At 42.3% G+C, this 23,751-nt stretch overlaps 1 protein-coding gene across 5 annotated transcripts in view; it reads right to left on the bottom strand.

The window, feature by feature from the left end:
* Positions 1–23,751, bottom strand: part of gabrg2 (gamma-aminobutyric acid type A receptor subunit gamma2) — a 69,032-nt gene that overhangs the window by 7,245 nt on the left and 38,036 nt on the right. For all 5 annotated transcript variants that reach the window (XM_068331572.1, XM_068331573.1, XM_068331574.1 and 2 more), the window contains one exon: positions 2,463–2,615. In XM_068331572.1, coding sequence (XP_068187673.1) covers positions 2,463–2,615 — 153 coding nt within the window. The remainder of the gene's footprint in view (positions 1–2,462; positions 2,616–23,751) is intronic.

Here is a 23,751-nt window from a genome sequence, read left to right as displayed (position 1 = left end):
CCTCTATAATTTGATTAATTTGTATGTGTTTTTTCATCTCTCTCTCTCTGTGTGTGTGTGTGTGTGTGTGTGTGTGTGTGTGTGTGTGTGTGTGTGTGTGTGTGTGTGTTTGTGTGTGTGTGTGTGTGTGTGTGTGTATGTGTGTGTGTGTGTGTGTGTGTGTGTATATATATATATATATATATATATATATACACACACACACACACACACACACACACACACACACCCAACTGTGGAAATTCTACAATAAAACAATAATACCAGACTTCATTTGTGTTTCTTGCTTTCACAAGAAAACAAACCACTGTTACCAAGACGTAACGGCTCTTTGTGTGTGGGACGGTCTAACGCCAAGGCGAAGGCTGCTTCGGCGTTACGGTGCGGCCATCCGGGTAGACGCCGGCTTCGTGACTTCGGTCCTGGCGAATAAAGCATCGGGGTTCCCCACACGACAACGTGAGGTTCGTCACAATCAGAGAATATAAACTTCTATGTTTGACGAAGCCAAAGTGACTCCGTAAGTGAGAGACATGGACAAATGTGAAGACCGGAGCTAACTCGGCCAGTGCCCTGAACTGACAGCGTTAGGTTTTCAAGTGAGGGATATAAACACCATTGGCTGCTTAATTGCAAGCTCTTAACAGCTTGAGGCGATGTGGGGAGAGTAAACTGCTGTTTTACTGTCCCCCTGATCCACCACCAAGCTGATCTTTTATTGAGTAACTCCCGCCCATTTATCCACTCTGTCTTAATCTGATGTTGCTGGAGTGGGGGCAGGGTGGTAAAATGAATCTTAACCTCCAAACAATAATACTAATACATAAATAAATAAGAATAAAAATTAATACACACACACACAAACTGCAAGCTGTCATGCTTCCGGCGTCTACCCGGAAGTTGGGGCCGCTAGCTGACTTAGCTCCGGACTTCACATTTGTCCATGTCTGTCACTTACAGAACCGTTTTGGCTTTGTCAAACATAGGGGTTTATATTCTCTGATTGTGACGGACCTTACGTTGTCGTGTGGGGAACCCCGATGCCTTATTCACCAGGACCGAAGTCGCGATATCTGGACTGTAACGCTGAAGTGGCCTTCGTCTTCGCGTTAGTCCGTCCCACACACACGGAGCCGTTGCGGCTTTGTTGGACACGGCGGATTGTTTTCTCACTAACTCCACCCACTGCCTATCAATCAAGTACCCAACCAATCACGGCACCAAACCAATCACGCCAGAAGGAATCGTGTGAACAATACGACGTAAGACATCTGCTATTTTAGGAGAAGTCCATGCTATGCATGGACTTCCCAGTTAACATAACTGTTCCGACAATTTTCATATTTTTGAGAAGAGTCCAAACAGCAGGAACGACACAGAAAACGGCAAAAAATTCTGTGAGGAAAGAGAGGAAAGGATTGCATCATAGAAAGAGAAGTACTACTTATCCAGAGCCAATGAATGCCAAGCACAAAAGGAAAATCGCCAATCAAAAGAAAGGTGAGGCTTTGCTACTTTAATTGAATACGTGTAAAATAAAAATAATACCATTTTTGATTTACTATCTATCTATCTGCATTAATCCACTTTCTAACCAGCTGGCTTTCTCTACCTCATTATCTTTCAAAATAACAAAAAACAAACAGATATTTGAGTCAGATCAATTTTACCAAGGGATTAATGGTGTTATTATTTTAACTGCACATCATGTCTAGAACTGCAGAAAGCAAGCACAAAACAATGTATTTCCAGAGAGATTAATAATGGATAAAGAAATTCTGATACTGGAACATATACCGAATAAGAATTTCTGCCTGCAGGGATTGTTTTACATTAGGTTTTGCTCGCTAATGATCACATCACATGGTTTTGAGATTAGGGTGTATAGCCTTAAGGGTCCCACAGGGAAGCTGACTCAGGGAAACATAGCTACTGAATCAAAAGTGAACTTTTGATGTCCACTGAACACCAAGGGCAAGTTCAAAAGTTGACAAATTTCCTTAAAGCGTTTTTTAGCCTCCTTATTCCTGAATTAGGCTTGGAGAACAAGCCACCTGCACTATTAATGTGCTGAGGCTGCATATTTGCATCTCCCTTATGTATTGCATAATTAATGCCTCATTTAGGTATGCATAAAAACACATGTGGCAGGCTCGACTCTGCTAACCAAGATGGACTACATTCCTGAGCAGACGCCTGTTCTCAGAGAGGAGGAGAGGCAGCAGCAGGATGAAAAAGATGACAAAACTAAAGTGAGAATGACCGGAAGGCGGATAGGCTACTTGGAATTACCACAAAAAAATGTCTCGACTGTCTCAGTACTTAATGAGCAGTAAGAGGGATATGCAATCTAATACAAAATACAAAACTAGTTATTATTGTTGTTGTTGGTGGTACTATTGTTGTAATTATTAGCATTATTATTGCTATTATTGTTATTGTTATTTTGCTGATTCTCTTACCTAATGATGTCCTAGCAGGAACAGCATCCTTGTTGATCCAAAATGAGACCCAGGAGAGGACAACAATCAGGGTGCATGGAATGTAGGTCTGAATGGTGAAGTAGCCCATTCTCCTGCTCAGGTCAAAGAAGACAGTCAGCACCACATAGTCTCCTGGAAAGTGATGATGAAATAGAAAAAGACAAAGTGACAACATTGCCGAAGGATAAAACACCAAGAAAATTAAGTTAAGATTTTTTTGTTTCAGGGCTGCATGTAAGTGATACCCCTATGTGGCTGAAGCAATCACTGCATTGGTATTGGAATTGACAAGAAATGCTTTTTCCACCATTGTGTCACAGCAGGAAACAAATGAATTAAGGTATGAATTAAACAACATGAGATATGTTAAAGGGGTCTCCACAGGTATTCCTTGCTTATGATTTATGGGATTGATGTAAGATGAAGTTGTTTTCTGTCACAGACAGAGCTGTAAATTGCATGGTGGCAATAGAGGATGTAATAATTATCATTGCACTGCTCACATCCTTGAAAGTCAGCGGATCACAAGGTCCTATACTGGGAATCATTTACTCAGTCTACTGTTCATTTAACAAGTTAATTTTTATAGAAAGTGGGGGCAAGCAGAAAAAAACAAACAAATTAATATATGGAAAGAATAGTATACCCTTTGTCCAACAAGGGAACTTTATTTAATACATTTTACATATGATGTGCCAAATGTGGTCAAGTGATTTATAAAACCATGGAAGCTACTATTGGGAATTAAATTTATAGCTGCTACAATTAACAGTGAACTACAAAATGTGGAATTCAGGTGGTGTAAATGGTGAGCAGCAAGGCCCATCTAAGGTGCTCCTTTGAGAACTAAACTAAAACATATGATGTGAACGCCTATTTATGTCATTTATAAATTATATTATTAAAACATGTAGCTGAGATTATTGAGTAAAAACACTAAAAAAGCTACAGTAAGGGAACAGTATGCCAGTTTTAAAATATTGGCCTTTTCCTTGCTGTAATTAAACAAAGTAGACACACACAGAAAGAGAGAGAGAGAGAGAGAGAGAGAGAGAGAGAGAGAGAGAGAGAGAGAGAGAGAGAGAGAGAGAGAGAGAGAGAGAGAGAGAGAGAGAGAGAGAGAGAGAGAGAGAGAGAGAGAGAGAGAGAGAGAGAGAGAGAGAGAGAGAGAGAGAGAGAGAGAGAGAGTTGTAACAGGTAAAATAATAATTTTAATTTAAAGTAAAAAAACAAAACCTACCACAGGACGGTTGAGCAGTGATAAGTGAGTCTGTTCTCGAGGACCTGGCTAAAGAACTCTTGGGTGTAAAAAGGAGTTAAACTGCTAAATTAAATGGTGAAAAGTCTGGACTGCTAGATTCCAGAGGCAGAGGACAAAATTTCGTATTTGGAAGACAGAGGCAAATAGGACGTCAGTGGTGAGTGAGTGAGTGAGTGGCAGACAGAATAGCATACTGAAGAGGAAATGTAGGCAATGGAGGGCTTGCTGTTAAAACTTTTCCATCATTGGAAATGGAAGGCTATGACCGACATGCATTAATAAAAATACTTTCACTTTTCTTTCAGAGTCACTATATTCATTCATTCATTCATTCATTCATTCATTCATTCATTCCATCTTGTTACCCATTTCTTCCGCAACCCCCTGTAACGGGGGTTACTGTAACCTATCCCAGCGGACTTTATATATGTATTTTTTCTTATTCACCTTGAGACTTTCTTCTTTGCATCTCACCCATCCCTGAGAACCAGTGTACATTCTCATTGGTGCCCAGGAAGCAAATTGGGAATGTTTGTTGCACAGGGATACATCAACATTCGGATTCAGGGAACTGGGTCTCAAGCAACCAACAATCCAATAAGAGGACATCGCTCTTACCACCTAACTCAGCCACCCCAGACATACCAGTTGATAACTAGTATGACATAAACAGGATCCACTCGGTGGAATCCCAACTGACTGGCAGCTCCAGGCCAAGACAGGCTATCTTCCTTTTTCCATGGGATAGAGGCTGCCTTGCTCATGGTGGTTAGAAAAAAAATTGGGAAAATGAGACCATTTTTCTTCTTCCAAAACTATACACAAAAGAAAGGTGGAAAAAATCAGAAACATTTAATGTAGGGTATGCTTTGTGCTATACAGCCATAATGACTTTCTCACTGAATAATCATAGGCATGGATTTTCATGCACAGCTGATTCCAATGCCTTTCTCAATTGCCTCGAAGGTGAGAGGAAAATGAGGGACATTAAACAAGAGGAGTGCACTGATATAGATAATTGGAAATATGGTATGGATTATTAGATTGACTTCACAATAAGTCTGAAAAGTTTGCACTGAATCTGAGCTACCACCATAAGTAGATTGACAGAAACACTGCTACAAATATAGAATATGGCATTGATACATGTTTATCAATACCATATTCTACAGATATGTCAGTGATAAACGTGCTAGATGAAGCAAAGAAGGAAGCAACTGTCATTGCAGACAGGGATTTTTTTTTTCAACACTAATATCTGGATCAGAGACTCCATGTTTTTGGGCTGATATCTATAACTGTGAACATGAGCAGGTTCTTACTTTTGTAAATGTGTACTATGTTTGATTTGATGTGATATTTATAATTCCTGAACATCTCTGGGATATCTTCAGACATCCCTGAAAAGACTTCTTATTCATTCGTTCATTCATTTTCTAGACACACTTCTACCACCATAGGGGGTCGCAAGGCGCTGGAGCCTATCCCAGCCAAATTGGGGCGTGAAGCAGGGTACACTTCGGTCGCAATGCCCGTGCACTGTGGAGCCACATGTAGACAGACAACCACTCACGCACGCACTCACACCTATGGGAAGGTTAGAACTGACATGCATATTTTTGGAAGTGGGAGGAAGCCAGAGAACCAGGGGAGCACCCACGCAGACACGGGGAGAACATGCAAACTCCACACAGAGCGGGACTCAAACCTAGAACCACCTTGCTGTGTGGTGACATCGCTACCCACTCATATTTTTTTATATATATATCACACATCTATATTTATTTTAGAAAACTATTTTTTTTCTAATTTTCCTGTCTTTTATACAATTTGCACTGAATAATACCCCAACAAATGAAAGCACTTTTACAATAATGTGAAAGTGTTGTTTCTAATAACAGTGTGGCTGAGTCAGGGAATTATCAGGGAATTAATATATTTTGCAACAGATAAAGGTCATACATAAATATATTAGGGAGTGGAAGAGCTGGCCATCCAAGAATGTATAGTTCTAGGAACCACGTAAGGTTAATGGTGCAAATTAATACGGTGGCAGGCTGTTGTTGAAGATCATTCTGTGCCCCCCTCCCTCCGCTTAACCAATGATACTCTGTCATCCAGTTCTGTTTATTCTGGACTAAAACAGAAGCAAATCCTCTGTGTCCTGATTTTTATCTCTCCATATGCAAATTAAGACATCATCTCATTTAATGGGGATTGTAGCAGCTTGAATGATCCGTGAAGATCAGGTCAGCTTTAAGACCGCCAGCAATACTGGTGCATGACCACTGAATAATCTGTTTTAATAATCCTGTCCTGATGCTTAAATTATTTACAATTCTGCAGATCTAAATATATATAATATTGGAGGAAGAAAGCCACAATTATAGCATATCATATTGTTATGCCTTGAGAATATGCAATATGTCTGTAGTAACACATTGAGTCTTATGGTTTGGGTTTGTGTAGGCATGCTGTGTGGCTGTTTTTGTGTTTTCCCTTTTTGTTTTTCCTTTCCTTCTAGGACCTGCAGGGCTTGTGAGTGGAGGAGGCGTGACAATGAGGCACAGCAGGTTCCACTCAACCATCATCAACCATACCATAAAGCTGGTCCTGACTCTCACTACAGTGCCAGATAATTCTGTCTAGTTCAGTAGTGCAATCCAGAAATTTTACATCCTTGTGAGTACCTTTCTTTGTTTTCAGTGAGCAGCCGAACTAATTCTTGTCTTTCTTGTTAACTGTAGTTCAATGCCTCATCGCCTCCTGTTCTTGGAGCACCAGCTTCCTGCTACCACCAGGCTACCTGCAACTGTTTTTGTGTTCTTGCACATTTCTTTTTGTAATAAACTATCTGTACTTTTATCCACCTGTCTCTTGGAATTTGGGTCCACAACAGTCTCCAGGCAGCACTAAACATGGAGTTGTTTAAAATTTATCTGAACAGGTTGGTTAAAAGGAAAAAATATGTAAAAAGGTAAATGTTTTACTGGATGATAAAGGTCAAAGGATGTCTATTATATTTTTAATCTTTTTTATCCACTTAAAAGCTATACTGAAATAGTTTACTGTGATTCCAGGATGATAAGCTGCTACTTTTTTCACATGCTTTGACCCATGTGGCTTAAACAATGCCCCCCTCCAGGGGGGCAGCTCTAGCAGTAAGCGCAAGAGTGAGACTGATGGGTCTAAGACACAATATGCCAAGGAAGACGCTACCGTAGATTGTCTTGGAACAGCCATTTTGTACATCATGCAAACACCATGTAATGTAAAACATGCAAAAACAGCCATATGACGCAACTTTTTAGTTAAAGGCAATTGATCTGGCTTTCAAAGTAGGAAACAGCTGTTGCACGTCAGCATGGCATCAATGACCTGATATTGAGAGTTTGGAGATGACAGCCATGTTTACTGTCATATTACTGACACTGTTTGGAAAAAAGCAGTAATTAAAAATTGTAAAAAGCTTTCTGTGTACATGTCATATTACAGCACCTCAACACCTGCAGCTTATAGACAGGTGCAACTTATATGTACTTTTTTTTTTCTGTGTTCACATTGGATTTTTGGAATGTCCGCGCCCGAGATTGTTATAATAGATTAAGTGTGGTTTGCTGCGCAAACATAAGCTCAACTATGTACTGTGTGTGCATGTGTGTGTGAGTACATAACACATGGAACCCTGCAGCTGGGGCCTGAACAGCTGGCTAATAAATTTCCTCATGAGAAAGGGCTCATAACAGACTGCAGTTTAGTGAGAAACAATCAACATCTGTGTGGTTGTGTGTTAATGAGAAACAGAGATGAGACTGTCAATGTTTATTGTGCTTGTGAACATGTGGAGACTGTGGGGGAGTCCTGACACTGTCTGGACAGGGACCAAGGCTTCCTGATTCATCTCAGCCTGCACCTCTGCTCAGTCAGCCATTGATAGCAACCTTAAATGATAAACCGAGTGGAATGCTCCCGGCAGCACACCTGTGTGTTCATATTGCTGTACATGTTTCTGCTGATGTAGGCAGGTGTGCTGTATATTACAGTGAACTGTCTTGATTTGTTGGAGTACAAGAGGCAAATGAAGGCTGCTCTCAGGGGTCTCACAGCCCGCTATTGTGTTTTTATTAACACTGCAATAGCAGAGGCAAAAAACTGAGGCCCCTGACATCTTAGAAACTGCCAGTTAATACATTTATATCCGCTTGGTCAGCAGCACAAAGCCATTCACATTACTCCACACTCATAATGATAATGGGATCCCCTCCACATGCGTAACGTCAGCCGGTGTGACACCCAGCTGCCATTGGCTTCTGTAGGTCTGTTCTCTGGTTTCACCTTCACGGACTGCAGAGCTTTCCAGGAAGCTACTTTGAGGAAGTGCTATCGACTGATGCGTCCATTTTGGCGGGCAGAAATATCCACCTATTATGTCTCTTCAGTTTGTTATCAACTTCCTGTTCCTACTCAAAGCAAAATGGTGTTCTGCACCTCACTGATTTAAGGGTTTGTTTGACATTTGACATTTCAGTAATGGTAGCAAATAGTTTAGTGCCCCTCAAAAACAGTCCTGGCATTAGTGGAATGTTTGAGGACTTCAAACAGTTTTGATTTTATTTAATGTGTTTACTTACATGACTGGATTTTATTTTCTAAATATTTTGGTGGTGTGTGTTTGTGAAATTATAAAAAATACATGTCATGTTTGTGCCGTAGTTTATGCTGTTACATCTCAGAGTCCAAATTGTCAGGATGTCACTGATGGCTTATAATATTAATGTTATTACACCTGCAAGAAGCGGTTCATTTTTCCTGTTGGGTGAAACAGCATCTCCTGCCTTATTTTTCCTGAGATATAAAGCTAACAAATGACAAAACAAAACAGAAATGGTCGACTTTGGAGGACAGACTTAAAGATAGATACTTTATTAATCCTGGAGGAAACTATACTGCAGAGGAAACTGCAGCCTGCTTGCGCATGCGCAGAGGAACCAAGTGCAACAGAGTTCCCATTATTATTACATGTTGGTTGATGGATGACATGATTACATGTCCTAATCATCAAAATACTCTTCTACTAATTTCTGCATACAAACCCTCCATTTAGCTCACTTTTTCTGCACATCAGTTATCGATGATACATTTTGAGATTGCTGTGTGAAAAACATTCTGGAGCTGGAGCATTACTGGAGCTCCTGGAAACCTTTTTTTTTTTTTTTTTTTAAGAATTGGTTTAAGAATTTATTTGATATGATTACAAACCCCGCTTCATTCATGTACGTCAAGCTGACATAATCTGCATAAAGTAATAAAAACTCACAGGGTATGATCATTTCTCTAAAAAACAAAGATTCTTTGTTGTTAAATCCTGCAGAGAATACGTGCAGTGCAGAATCTGACACACACATTGGGCTGTGTGTGTTGGGGGGCATTTTTCTTCCATATGAGTGTTAACATAGTGAAAGGCAATAAACGGATGAATATTTTATTATGATTTGTATACAGACATTCTGTTGTTTGTTCTGGAGAGCACTAAACCAGTTTGTCCCAGTTTGACTGTACATTATTGCACAATAGCCACAGGGGAGTTCATAGGAATATGGTAATTGAGAATAGCTGACCTGAAAAAATAAACACGTCATATGAGGAAATCACTCTGCTGGCAGCCAGGCTGAAACTTGGTGTGGATATGGATGCGCAGGAGAGACCTGAGGCACATGCTGGCCTCTCAGTGAAGGCAGACAGACACATTGCAGAGCTGCCAACATGATGCATTTCTGAGCCCCTCTCCTGACAGGGGTTATCTGTGTCAGAGATGACACATGCTATTGTACGTGTGCGTGTGCGTGTGTGTTAGCGTGTCTGGTCGCTCATGAAAGAAAGCGCATAAGGCACATATTTGTTATGCTGAAGAATAACCAACATACAGACAGATGTCTACAGAATTTGACAGTTTGCTGAATGAGTGCCTCAGATTATTTAGAGGCCAATGGTAACAACTTTTTCTTTGTATTTTTTAAAGTGTTTTGAAAAAAAAAAAGGTTGCTACCTGTCTTGCAGTGAACTGGTGTTGGCATGTCCAAGGTTTACCCCACCTCTCATTTGGATTTTGATAAACTGCTAAAGATAAGATTACACCTGTTTCTTCTTCAAGACCATGAATGAATGAACGAATGAACAAATAAATGAATGAAGATACCACCTTTGTTACAAACACATGTCATCTTAACACAAATGATTGAAGGTTGTCCCCTCAGCCCAGTTGAAATCTGAACTGTGCCATGTAAAATAAATAAGTGTTGATTTTATTCAGGCCACATGCAGAAATTGAAGGCCAGTGCCGTCAGTCGGTTTATTTCCATCACTTCATATGCTAAAAAATTTTTTTTTCCAAAGTATTCTCATGTTCTCTCAGCAGAGAGCGTCTCTCACTTTGCTCTCTGCTGTCTCTATTTTATCCAATTCCAGCTTAGTTGAGCTAAAAAAGCTTCATTGTCGCACACTGAGGAGAGAAGAGATTCACACCCATTACATAAGCCCCATGCACTAAAATTCATCTCCATCTTTTCCTCTGATTTCGACACCAGGTCTCTGGCCTTTTTTGTATTCAATACATTTTACCAAGTATTTCTCTTGACTGTTTTTCCACACACAACAAATACATGCTAAATCTAAAATGATGCTTAATATCATTTGATTTTTACCATCATTATTCAGTTTCACACAGCTTCTATTTCTATTCCTTAATCCTTCAACTAGGTAGTGTATACAAATAATTTGTCCACAATAAAATTGAACCACATACTTTGCTTTAGTTGCTCTAAAACAGACAATATAAACATGTAATTAGGACTTGTTATATGGTCTATCATTGACTCACCAAGTACAGATACAAGTAATTTATTGTATTGTCAATTTTCACAAATGCTGTTTAAGGTTGATTGGAATGTATGGCATAATATAATATGAGACTTTTTTGGTAATGCTTACTTGAATAAATCCCAACTGCAATGACAAAAAAAACCCCAGGAACCCACTATTGGAAGTTATTGTCAGAGTATCTCTTGATGTCTTAATGTTTCACTCGTACACAGTACATTCCCATTTGATGGATTAACAAACACACCTTTACAATCAGTCTACTCTCACTTGATTCCCAATGGCTCTGTGTTGTATTTATCTTTGCAATGAAATTTATCATCCATGGTGCGCTGGCATTGTGCCCGGAATTTGCCCCGCCTCACTCCCTGGAATAGGCTCCAACTCCCCGCGACCCGAGCAAGCGGATGAAGCAGGTGGGAAAATGAATGAATGAATTTATTATGCTCAACATACTGATTGAATTACCCAAAACTAGAGCACTGATTTATGGTTATTCACACTCAGTCCAGGTCTACATTTAATCACCAGAAACTGTTCAATGCCTTACATCAGCGGTTCCCAAACTTTTCAGTCCGCGCACCCACTTCTACCTCCCGACTTAGCTGACGCACCCAAATGCCCAAAACATGAAAAAAAAAAAGAAAAGGCGTAGTCTTTTTAGCCATATAGGTATCAAATTTAATAATATAGGCTCCTGTTAACACAGAATAGATTGTGCAATAATGGGCCTAATGATCTCTCACTTTAGAAACGGTGGGGAGAATAATAGTAACAATATAAAAATGACAATAATAATATTTTAAGTCAAAATGGTCGCCAAGCGAGATGAGTGATGAACAGCAGTTATTACTATGCAGGGCTCAAAATTAACTTTTTTTCTTGGTAGCACTGGTGCTCCCAAATGTAGAAGTTAGTAGCACCAGCAAAGACTTCAGGGGCACCTACCCAAAAGCAAGGCAGTAACAGAGCGATAGAGACGCTCCGTCCATCTCCGTTCCTCCTCTCTCCCTCGTCCGGGAGAGCAGCCGCAGCTGCGCTCTCATTGTTTCCTGGCAGGACCGCAGGAGCGCCGTCTCACAAAAAAAGGCGCACCAGATTTTTTCCCTAGTCGCACCGGTGCTCCCAAATATATTTAATAGTCACACTGATAAAAATTTGGGCGAATATGCGACCAAAATGGGCGCAATTTCGAGCCCTGCTATGTAACAAATAGGCCTATTTAACAAACTGTAACAGTTTGGTTACAAACATGCTACTCCGCCACAAAGAATCAAAATAACATAGGCCCAAGTTCAACATCATATTTTCTCTTTCGAGTACGAGTCTCATTGTGTTCTTTACCCCCTTCTCCCGATGAAGTGTCCGGGTGAGTTTTCTGTGTTCTGTGCTCCTCATTTTAAGTTTCCCCTGTCTCGTCATCATCACTCTCTTTTTCCTGCTCGATTTCTTCAGCCTGGTAGACTGCGCAGCTCTCAGTTGTGGCCAACGTATCCTGTCCTCTTTCATTTCTCCCAGATTTAATACCGGACAGACTGCCCGTTTTTAACCAGTTATGCATTTTGGCATATTATTGTTGTTGCTATCACAACAAGCTAGCACATAGCCAGGAGAAAGCCACGTGCCTTTTGGGTATTTTTTTTAATTTAAAATTTTCCCAAAACGTTTTTTAATTGAAAATTACCAATGATTTCCGTGAAATAATTTAAATATTAAAACTGTTAATCCTCCATTAAAAAGTGTTTAAATTATTTATTTAAATATTTATGTATTTCAAGGTGCTCAGCTGCCATTACACTCGTGCACCCCCTAGCGGCAGCTTGCGCACCGCGCCACACTTTGGGAATCCCTGCCTTACATGTATGACATGTAAGTACAAGCTGCACATTACAGATCATATAGAGGCTGAGCAACAGGTTTCTGTCATGTAATTGTTTTGGAGAGTTTTATTTCCATAGGAGACCCTCTTTATTTCATTGATAGATGCTATATCCTGCTACTTTTCTGACTAGTGACCAACATCTTCCAGTTGGATGCACATCTGAGAATGTAAAATAGTTCTGTTATTGTGCTATGATCTTATAGGTTGCTCCCTTATACAGATTCATGATCAGTTCCCATTTTAGTTACCCTTCACTGTAGCTTGACCAACTGAGAACAGGCTCCTCATTGTTTAGCCATAGTGTTAAGACATTATTGAGCTTACCATAAATTATATAATATGCATAGTGAAGTGAATTATAATACATATGTGACTTTTATCTTTTCTCATGCTTTTTAATTGGTGAAAAATGAGAATGAAAAAAGAAAAAATGAACAAAAATAATCCATCCTTTTTGACCAACCTTGCTTTTTCCTTTTTAACTCATTTTCTTATCCCTGTATCTAAACAACCAATGATCTCCATTCTTCCCTACCAGAATCTCTACTGAAGAATGGGAAGAAAAAAATATATTTACTCATTCAACGTCCACTTGCTTCCACCATTATTATTCCTCTTTGCAAATTAGATTAATTTTATATTCTAATTAATGCATGTAAGTGTCCTAGTTTTTGGGCTTGAAATTCATGGAGCTGCATTTATGCTGTATTTTGGAGGTTTGGAGATTACTCCATTTGATACTGAATATGATTCTGTTTCTCCATCTTAACTGACTGTTTGCATCATGGTGTGTCCTGCATTAAAGAGCAAACACAGGAGAACGCTGGGATGACTGACAATTGAGCACAGCACAAAAAAAAAATAAAAATAAAATCTACTTCTGTAAATCTGTGTTTCTCCATCTTCCACTGCAGGCAGTCTTTCAAATGCTTGTTGATGGGGAGAAAAACAGGAGCAGTATTCCCATAGTGATGTCTTCTCCTATGGCCTATCACAACACCCTGTTTTCAGGTTTTAATTACAGGCTTATTAGACTGTCAAGAAAGAGAGCGAGAGAGAGAAAGCAGGGGGGAGGGTTGTGGTAAGTAGGACACAGGGATAAACTGGGTGTAAAAAAATAATCTCTTTGCAAGAGTGAGCAGAAACGAAGCAGTGGGGTGTCTGGGTTGGATAGAGCAGACTCTTGTGAGTGTGGATACTGTTAGAGCATGGGTCAGGTTAAAATGTGTGGGCGGAGGCTGGGACAGGTGGGATAGGGAAGGTATTAAATTGGTATTTAACTTCAGAAAAGGAAGATTTTGAGCTGAGTCAGAGCATTCTTCCTCCCACTCCTGTCCATCACAACTATCATGCAGGGGAGGCTAAAGGGTGCTGAGAGGAAGGAGAGATAACAGAAATTAGCTTTTGTAGCAACCTGTGCAAACATTGTTTCAGCACTTTGAAACCGCAGGAGTCAGCTGACAGTAATATTAGAGAGAAACATGCATATATATATATATATATATATATATATATATATATATATATATATAATTTATTTATTTCTGCATACAGGCCCCTAAACACACAACAGGTCTGTAGGCATGCAAATTACTATAGGGGGAGGCAGAGTGATGGATTACGACTTTGGGGTGTGCCCCAAATTAGAAGCTTGCAGGGAGGATGGCACCTTGCTCAAGAGTGCCTCGGCAGTGGCCGGGAGATGAGCTGACACTCCCCAGAGTCAGTTCACACTCTCTGATTATGTCTGGCGGGAGCGGGATTCAAACTGCCGATGTCTGGGTGATGCCTGGTCATAAGGCATCCGCTATACCACTGAGCCACTGCCGCCCCAATTAATTAATGTGACTTAATTTAAGCGCTTACCTATGGAAAAAATTCATTGGCTGACTGAATGGATACCTAAAATGTGGAAATTTCTTCATTAATTCATGTCATGTTTTTCATTTCTATTTTATACTGCATGTAAATGCAACACACTTTGCTCTACACGATGAAAAACAAAAATGCCACCATAATCATTTTTTTCTGTCCCAGATGTAAAATAGACAGAGTGAAACATAACCATATGAAGTAATATTAGATCATTGCATTTCATCTGCTTATTCTTCCTCTCCTATTTCATGTTTTTGCCTTTGTCAAATATTCTGAGGATGAAGTGTTTCTCAGTAAGACATTTAAGCATTAGAAGGGACAATTTCACAGCTGTCTTACTTGATCAGAAATACAATGGTTCAGTAACAATGAAACAAAAACCATCGACATAACATTGACATTTTTGTTTTATTGCTTTTTCTCTCCTGCTACCTGCTCTTGATTAAACCAGACAGGTTGTGACAAACATCCTTGTCTCTGTGGCATTGTGTCTTGTGTTTCAAGGAATCTGATTGCTCATTGCTATATATTTCTCATACTGAACATATATTGTGACCATCACTACGCCGCAACGAGGGACTTAAGAAGAAGAGGAAGAAGAAGAAGAAATGTACTTTAATAATTCCCTTGGGGAAATTATTTCAAAAGCCTCTTGATGCCAAAGAAATATTGCTACATAAATATTTACATACAGGAAAATATTTTCAACAAGATGAAGCCACAGACCAGATCAAACCAAATTCCAATGAATTTCTTTTATAAAGACTCCCCTTTATGATAAAATTGCAACAAATGACTGAGGGGGGTCTACAGGTCACATTACTTGTAGGTGACTAAGCACTCCTCAATATTTATGCTATAGTATACAGTATGTGTACAATACAGTGCATAGGTGTATTTAAATTATTCTGCAATGCTGTAAAAAAGTTGTTTGTCTTGTCAGAAAGGCTGCTCAGTGTGTTTAAACTCACCCTGCACGTGTGTGAACTTATTAATCTTTTGCTTGCTGTTTTTTTCTCTGAGCCACAATGCCTCCAGATTTCCCCATCAGTCACCCGTCCCTCCACCTCTCTTGTACTGACTGTCATTAACTGTATGCCTACAGGTCCCTAGTGTGTCCTTAGGCAAGACCCTTAATGCTATACCAGCCTACCTCAAACATGAGTGAACACAATAATGACAGAGTCATACCGGCTCGGACGTCGCCCGGGTTAACAAGGTCCGCGTCAGATGCTAGGGAACCAGGGCAACCTGATGAGAAATGGGCTACTGGAACAAGACACACATGGACAAGGGCGGAGAATACGGAGTTGTTGGAATGCTACTACACAAGTAATCCCAGAGAGAGGGGATATATGGGGCGGATGTGGGACCAATGGATGCTTCGAAACCCACAATCAAGGCTAACAAAGAAACAGCTGTTAGCCCAGTGTTCCAACATCCGTAACTGAAAACTGCTATCACAACTAGAGATCAATGGAATACAACAACAATGCTACGGCAAGGGGGAGCCAGGACGCCAGGTCAGCGGGGGGATATTACCCCCTCCCACAATCCGAGATTGGGTACCTAGCCCCAAGAGACATACACAGTCTCAATACAAGAGCTGTTGTCCTGAGAAGGAAGATCGTGACCCAACTGGAAACCTGGAGCCTCCGACAAATACCGAAGCTAAGTTGTCAAGTACCTTCAGAAGAGCTGCTAGAAGATGTGAATGCCGCAATAAGAACCATCCCCACAGGGAACATAGCTGAGACCAACAAGCTGATCCACAGTACAGCAACAGTAATCCTCGAGATGCTGGGATATAAGATCAACACAGGGCATAACAAACAATACCCTCCATGGAAGAGACGGTTAGAGGCCAAGATAAAGGCGACACGGAGAGAAGTCAGCCAGATAGCCGAGCTACAGAAGGGGAACATGGTGAATAAAGGGGTACCCAGGAAATACAGCAAGCTCTCCATGCCTGAAGCACTCGAAAATGCCAAACAGAGACTAACGGCTCTGGCTACCCGACTGAAGCGATACACCAAGGAGATTGAGGCCAGGAGAATAAACAAAACCTTCTCCAATCAACCAGTAAAGGTGTACTCTCAGTGGCAGTGAAATAGCATCCGGCCAGACCCACCAAGAGCTGAGGTGGAGAAATACTGGAAGGGCATATGGGAAAGAGAAGCATCACACACCACCGATGCCCAGTGGCTAGTGGACCTGAGGACTGACCACAGCTGCCTCCCAGAACAAGAACCAGTAACCATTTCAATGGCAGACATCCAAGAAAGAGTGTCAAAGATGAAGAGTTGGTCAGCACCGGGCCCGGATATGATCCATACATACTGGCTAAAGAAGCTGACAGCACTCCATGAGCGTCTAGCAGCACAGATGAACCAGCTGCTAAGGGATGGGACGCACCCAGAATGGTTGACTGAAGGCAGGACAGTCCTCATCATGAAAGACCCACAGAAGGGATCTACCCCATCCAACTACCGGCCAATAACCTGTCTCAATACAACATGGAAGCTCCTGTCAGGCATCATGGCGGCTAAGATGGGTAGGCACATAGATCACTATATGAGCGGGACACAGAAAGGAGTTGGTAGTAACACCAGGGGAGCCAAGCACCAGCTACTGGTGGACAGAGCAGTACACAGAGACTGTAAGAATAGGCAGACCAACTTGTGCACCGCCTGGATTGACTACCAGAAAGCCTATGACTCAATGCCACACACGTGGATAATGGAATGTCTGGAACTGTATAAGATCAACAGGACACTAAGAGCCTTCATCAAGAACTCAATGGGGAAGTGGAAGACAACCCTGGAGACTAACTCCAAGCCAATTGCCCAAGTTAACATCAAGTGCGGCATATACCAAGGGGATGCACTATCACCACTGCTGTTCTGCATAGGCCTGAACCCCCTCAGTCAAATCATCACAAAGAGCGGCTACGGATACCGATTCTGAAGTGGGACAACAATCAGTCATCTCCTCTACATGGATGACATCAAGCTGTATGCTAGGAATGAGCGAGTGTTCGTCGGTATTTACATTCCACTGCAAGCTAATGTGGATGTCGTACTCCATACATTAGCGGAACAAATCACGGACATTGAAAGGAAACACCCGGACTCATTTTTAATCATCCTGGGGGACTTCAACAGAGCGAAACTAAACAACGAGCTCCCTAAATACAGACAGCATGTGACCTGTCTGACGAGGGACAACAACACGCTGGATCACTGCTACACTGTAACTAAGGATGCTTATCGCTCAGTCCCCCGTGCAGCTTTGGGAAACTCTGATCACTGCCTCGTCCACCTCATCCCAGCCTACAGGCAGAGACTGAGAACATCTCGGCCTGTGGTGAAAACGGTGAAGAAATGGACCAACGAGGCAAAGCAGGAACTACAAGAATGCTTTGACTGCACCGATTGGAGTGTTTGAAGCTGCTACAGACAACCTGGATGATTACACAGACACTGTGACAGCCTACATTAGCTTCTGTGAGGACCTGTGTGTGCCAACCAAGACCTTCCGCACATACAGCAACAACAAGCCATGGTTCACAGCCAAGCTGAGACAACTGCGCTTGGCTAAGGAGGAGGCCTACAGATCTGGGGACAGGGCTCTGTACCGGCAGACCAGGAACACACTGACTAAGGAGATCAGAGTAGCTAAGAGGAGTTACTCTGACAAGCTGAAAGGAAACCTTTCAGCCATCAACCCCTCGTCGGTGTGGAGAGGTCTGCAGGACATCCCCGGCTACAGACGCCCATCCCCCCCTGCTGAGGCCAACAAGAACCTGGCTGACGACCTCAACAGATTCTATTGTAGGTTCGAAAAGGCCTTCACACCCACCACCCCCATTCCACTACCTGCAGCCCATATCAAACCGCCATTCACACCTCCATTCCCCTCAACAAACACTGTCTGCACCCCACCCCCTTCACACCCCCTGCCTGCCCCACCTCCAACCCCCCTCCCCTCCACACCCCCATCCCCTTCACACCCCAGCCCACATCACCCCCAACCCCCCTCAGTGTGACCGTCCAGGAGGTGAGTCAGCAGTTCCACAGACAAAAGATTAGGAAGGCGCCAGGCCCTGATGGTGTCTCCCCCTCCTGTCTCAAGGTCTGTGCGGATCAGCTGGCTCCAGTCTTCACACAGATCTTCAACAGATCCCTCCAGCTGTGTGAGGTACCCTCCTGCTTCAAGCGCTCCACCATCATCCCGGTCCCCAAGAAACCCTCCACCACAGGACTAAATGACTTCCGGCCTGTCGCTCTGACATCTGTGGTCATGAAGTCCCTTGAACGCCTCATGTTGAGCCACCTGAAGGACATCACAGGACCCCTGCCGGACCCCCTGCAGTTTGCCTATCGAGCAAACAGGTCAGTGAATGATGCAGTCAACATGGGACTGCATTTCATCCAGGATCATCTCGGCCACCCAGGGACATATGCACGGATCCTGTTCGTTGACTTCAGCTGGGCGTTCAACACCATCATCCCTGGGCTGCTGTCCTCCAAACTTCATCAGCTCACAGTCCCCTCTGTCATGTGTCACTGGATCACCAGCTTCCTGACAGACAGGACACAGCAGGTGAGGCTGGGGGCAATCACCTCAGACACTCGGACAGTCAGCACTGGTGCCCCCCAGGGTTGCGTCCTCTATCCGCTGCTCTTCTCCATCTACACCAACGACTGCACATCTACGCACCCAGCCGTCAAACTCCTGAAGTTTGCAGATGACACAACTGTCATTGGACTCATCCAGGACGGGGATGAGTCTGCATACCGACAGGAGGTGAGACAGCTGGTGGACTGGTGTAGTCGCAACAACCTGGAGCTGAACACGCTCAAGACTGTGGAGATGACAATGGACTTTAGGAAGTTACCCTCCCCTCTGCTCCCCCTTACCATCGCAAACAGCCCTGTGGACTCGGTGAAGAGCTTCAGGTTCCTGGGGACTACTGTTTCCCGGGACCTGAAGTGGACACTCCACATCAGCTGCATCCTCAAGAAGGCCCAGCAGAGGATGTACTTTCTCAGGCAGCTAAGGAAGCACGGTCTGCCACAGGAGCTGTTGGTCCTGTTCTACACGGCAGTCATTGAATCGGTTCTGTGTTCCTTCATCACAGTCAGGTTCGGTGCTGCCACCCAAAGGGACAGGACAAGACTACAAAGGACAATCAGGTCTGCTGAGAAGATCACTGGGACATCCCTGCCCTCCCTCCAAAAGTATTTGTATTTCCAAAATATTTGTCCCCAAGTCCTTGCAACATGCACTCAGCACCTGTACATTGTGCCCCCCCCCCCACCTACTGCGTTTTGCATCTTGCATTTTGTATTTAGTATAGTTATTTATAATATTTAAAGTATTTAGAATAGTTAAGTTATGAATTTACAGTTTGAGACACCACCTGCCGGTGACAAATTCCTCGTCTGCTTTCAACGAACGATGGCCAATAAAACTGATTCTGATTCTGAAATTGACTCACTGATCCACACCACCAGGATCTACAGCGACAACATAGGGATGTAATTCGGATTAGACAAATGTGGCCGGATGGTATCAAGAAGAGGCAAGATGATCAGAACTGAAGGGGTTGACCTACCAGGGGGCAGGATAGAAGACATCAAGGACAGCTACAAATACCTTGGAATCCCACAGGCCAATGGCTATCATGAGGCGGCCGCAAGGAAGTCATCCACAGCCAAATACCTCCAGAGAGTAAGGCAAGTTATGAGAAGTCAGCTGAATGGTAAGAACAAGGTCTGAGCCATCAACGTGTATGCACTGCCGGTCATCAGATACCCCGCTGGGATCATAAGCTGGCCAAAGGAGGAGATAGAAGCCACAGACATCAAGACGAGAAAGCACCTCACCATGCATGGAGGGTTTCACCCCAAGTCCAGCATCCTGAGGCTTTACACTAAGCGGAAAGAGGGAGGCCGAGGACTAGTGAGCATCAGGGCCACTGTCCAGGATGAGACATCAAAAATCCAAGAGTACATCAGGAAGATGGCCCCAACAGATGAACTGCTCAGTGAATGTCTTAGACAGCAGAAACCTGAGGAGGAAGAGGAGGAGGGGGAGGAGGCAACATGGAGGGACAAGCCCCTACACGGCATGTACCACCGTCAGATAGAAGAAGTGGCTGATATCAAGAAGACCTACCAATGGCTGAATAAAGCTGGACTGACAGACAGCACAGAGGCACTGATCATGGCAGCACAAGAACAGGCCCTAAGTACAAGAGCAATAGAGGCCAATATCTACCACAGTAGATCTGACCCAAGGTGCAGGCTATGTAAAGAAGCCCCAGAGTCAGTCCAGCATGTGGTAGCAGGGTGTAAGATGCTCGCCAGCTCAGCATACATGGAAAGGCACAACCAAGTAGCTGTGATAGTGTACAGGAACATCTGTACCCAGTATGGACTAGAAGTACCCAAATCCCAATGGGACATACCACCAAAGGTGGTTGAGAACGACAAGGCTAAAATCCTGTGGGACTTCAGCTTCCAGACCGACAAACAGCTGCTGGCTAACAAACCGGACATAGTGGTGATGGACAAAGAACAGAAGAGAGCAGTGGTGATAGATGTAGCAATTCCAGCTGATGCCAACATCAGGAAGAAGGAACACGGAAAGATTGAGAAGTACCAAGGGTTGAAAGAACAGCTGGAACAGATGTGGAAGGTCAAGGTTAATGTGGTCCCCGTGGTAGTAGGAGCACTTGGGGCAGTGACCCCCAAACTGGAAGAGTGGCTCCAGCAGATTCCTGGAACAACATCTGACGCCTCAGTCCAGAAGAGCGCAGTCCTAGGAACAGCTAAGATACTGCGCAGAACCCTCAGACTCCCAGGCCTCTGGTAGAGGACCCGAACTTGAGGATGACACACAGATACCACCCCACAAGGGTGAGAGGGACATATATATATATAGGGATATATATACACATCTATATATATAGGGATATATATATATATATATATATATATATATATATATATATATATATATATATATATATATATATATATATATATATATATATATGCATGTACAAAAAAAAAACTGGAGTGGAAAACATAATTTCCCCATTGTGTGGACGAATAAAGTGGATTTAATATTTTAATTTAATCAAAGAATCATCCTTAAACTGCAGCGCTCTGTAATCGGGAGAGGGCCAGTGATGTGTCCCTGGGCTTTCTCCACTCAAACTGAATCATATAGGCGGGCGCACACAGACAATAGGGCTGCATGGCATGGCTTTTGGAAGGTCACTCTCAGAATAGCTCTGAATACATAAAGCTAGACCAGATCCAGTGAAGCACCCACAATGAAACGTGCATACGAGCAAATGGACACATTGCAACATGCATTAATTCATGGACATGGTTTCAGACCAAACCACTCAAAGTACTGTGAAGCACACAGATGTGTCCCATTGACTGATGCGTATAACATACAGGAGTGCTCAACTAAAAGCACAGTAGCAAACCTAATGCCCTGGCAAAACCATCCCATGATTCATTGGTGACATGAAACTATAAGCAAAGAAAGAAAGAAAATAAATGAAATTGCCTGAACGCTTAAAAGCCGAAGCTTCTCTCCCATCTATGTTGTGCCTTTTAAGTTGGTTGAAGTGTTCAGAGAGACTTCTCTGAAAGTATTTCTTAGGGGATGTAAATGTACCAGAGTGGCTTTATTTTCACCAACACATTTCTTCAGCTTTTTCAATCATCATCATGTAATCATCTAACTTGCACCTATAATACCTAAGTTAATTTTTGGAGTATAAAAAATATCTGAGTTCATATAAAATGTGTAATGCGTACATTACTGGCCATCTGGAGTACAGAATCAAAGCTAGAAAACCTACACCATTTATAAACGGCGGTTTGCATCCATATTTTTATAATGCCAAAAATATAGCCTCAGATAAAATAAATACACACATATCCACCACAGATCTTTGAACGCTTAACCTGTGCAGACTTCTTCAGTGGATCCTGCTCTGTCGCCTAGCAGGACCAATAACATGTTACAAATGCAGGAAATTATCTGCCTTCACACTTCCTCTCTTCTTGCTTTACTTCCTCTGTGTTAGAAACTGGACTGTGATGTTCATCCCTGAAAAGTTTAGTACGTGGGTGAGAACACAACTCCTACCATCAAGATGAAACAAGTCATTGTGTGGTTGAGGGATTAACTGGGGTTATCCTGACAGTATTTATCTACCCCCCCCCCCAAAAAAAAAAAAAAAATCCTGGTCGTCTCTGATACTTTCTGTCCTTTCTGTTTGTTGGTTTGTTAGTGCAGCAGTGATTATTTTCTAGACCTGAGATTGTGTATGCGAATACAAAGGGTGTGTGTTTGTGTTTGTGTGTGTGTGTGTGTGTGTGTGTGTGTGTGTGTGTGTGTGTGTTTGTGTGTGTGTGTTAATGCAGGTGTGGGGTTCCAGGCAATACAGGCAGCCCTGATATGAACTGACAGAGCAAGCCTTTGGATGCCGGCTGAGGGTGGGCGGAGAAACAAAATAAAAAATGCTGTTGTGTTGAAACAGCAGATGGCGAGTCACGGCTTGAGCCCTCATTAATTACAACACCACTCAGTTGTTCTTTAACCATGCATTGCTTTTTTAATCTTCCTGTATTTAAAAAAACAAACAAAACGCACATATCGGATAAAGCCATAGGTACGATAATGCTGTACAGGGCTGCTGTGACAACCTGAGCCTGGGAGAGGTTGGCTTGTGTAATAGAATGAGACAAAAATCTCTTCCTCTGACTATTTGTTCCAGCCATCATTGTCTAGATCAGGTCAGTCTACCTGCCTGCCTGTCTGCTTGGCTTACTGGCATCCTTCCTTCTGTGGCCTCATTTCAACTGGGTGCCAGATGTGATGCAGTCAAGTTTTTGACCTGAAAAGGTTCTGGACAGAGATTGTTTTTTAAATGTAATAATTGTTTCAAGTTTAAAAAAAACAAAAAAAAACAAAAAAAAAACTTTGATGCAGCATAGAGACAGATTACTTTGGATTCTCAACAACACAACATTGCAGTTAGATAAACACCAGCTAATACTGAGGAGAGAGTATAGGGTCATCAAGTTGAAGGAGAGTCTTCCTACTTTGTGAACTACAGCCTGCAGATTTCTTCAACATTCTGTCAACTGAGATTACAGAGTGCAGTGAGCAATGTACGATCCTACAGAATCAAAAACAATTTTATATACTTGTTCTGTCTGTCCATCATCAAAATAGGCCACTATAACCGAATGTTTATCAGCATGAAAAATCTATAATCATACATTATATTGTGTATATTACATTGTATTATATATTATTATATATTATATATTTCT

The sequence above is a fragment of the Antennarius striatus genome, chromosome 13 (genome assembly GCF_040054535.1).
Source record: "Antennarius striatus isolate MH-2024 chromosome 13, ASM4005453v1, whole genome shotgun sequence".
In the NCBI taxonomy this organism is placed as follows: Eukaryota; Metazoa; Chordata; class Actinopteri; order Lophiiformes; family Antennariidae; genus Antennarius; species Antennarius striatus.
This window is presented reverse-complemented; position numbering and strand designations above follow the sequence as displayed.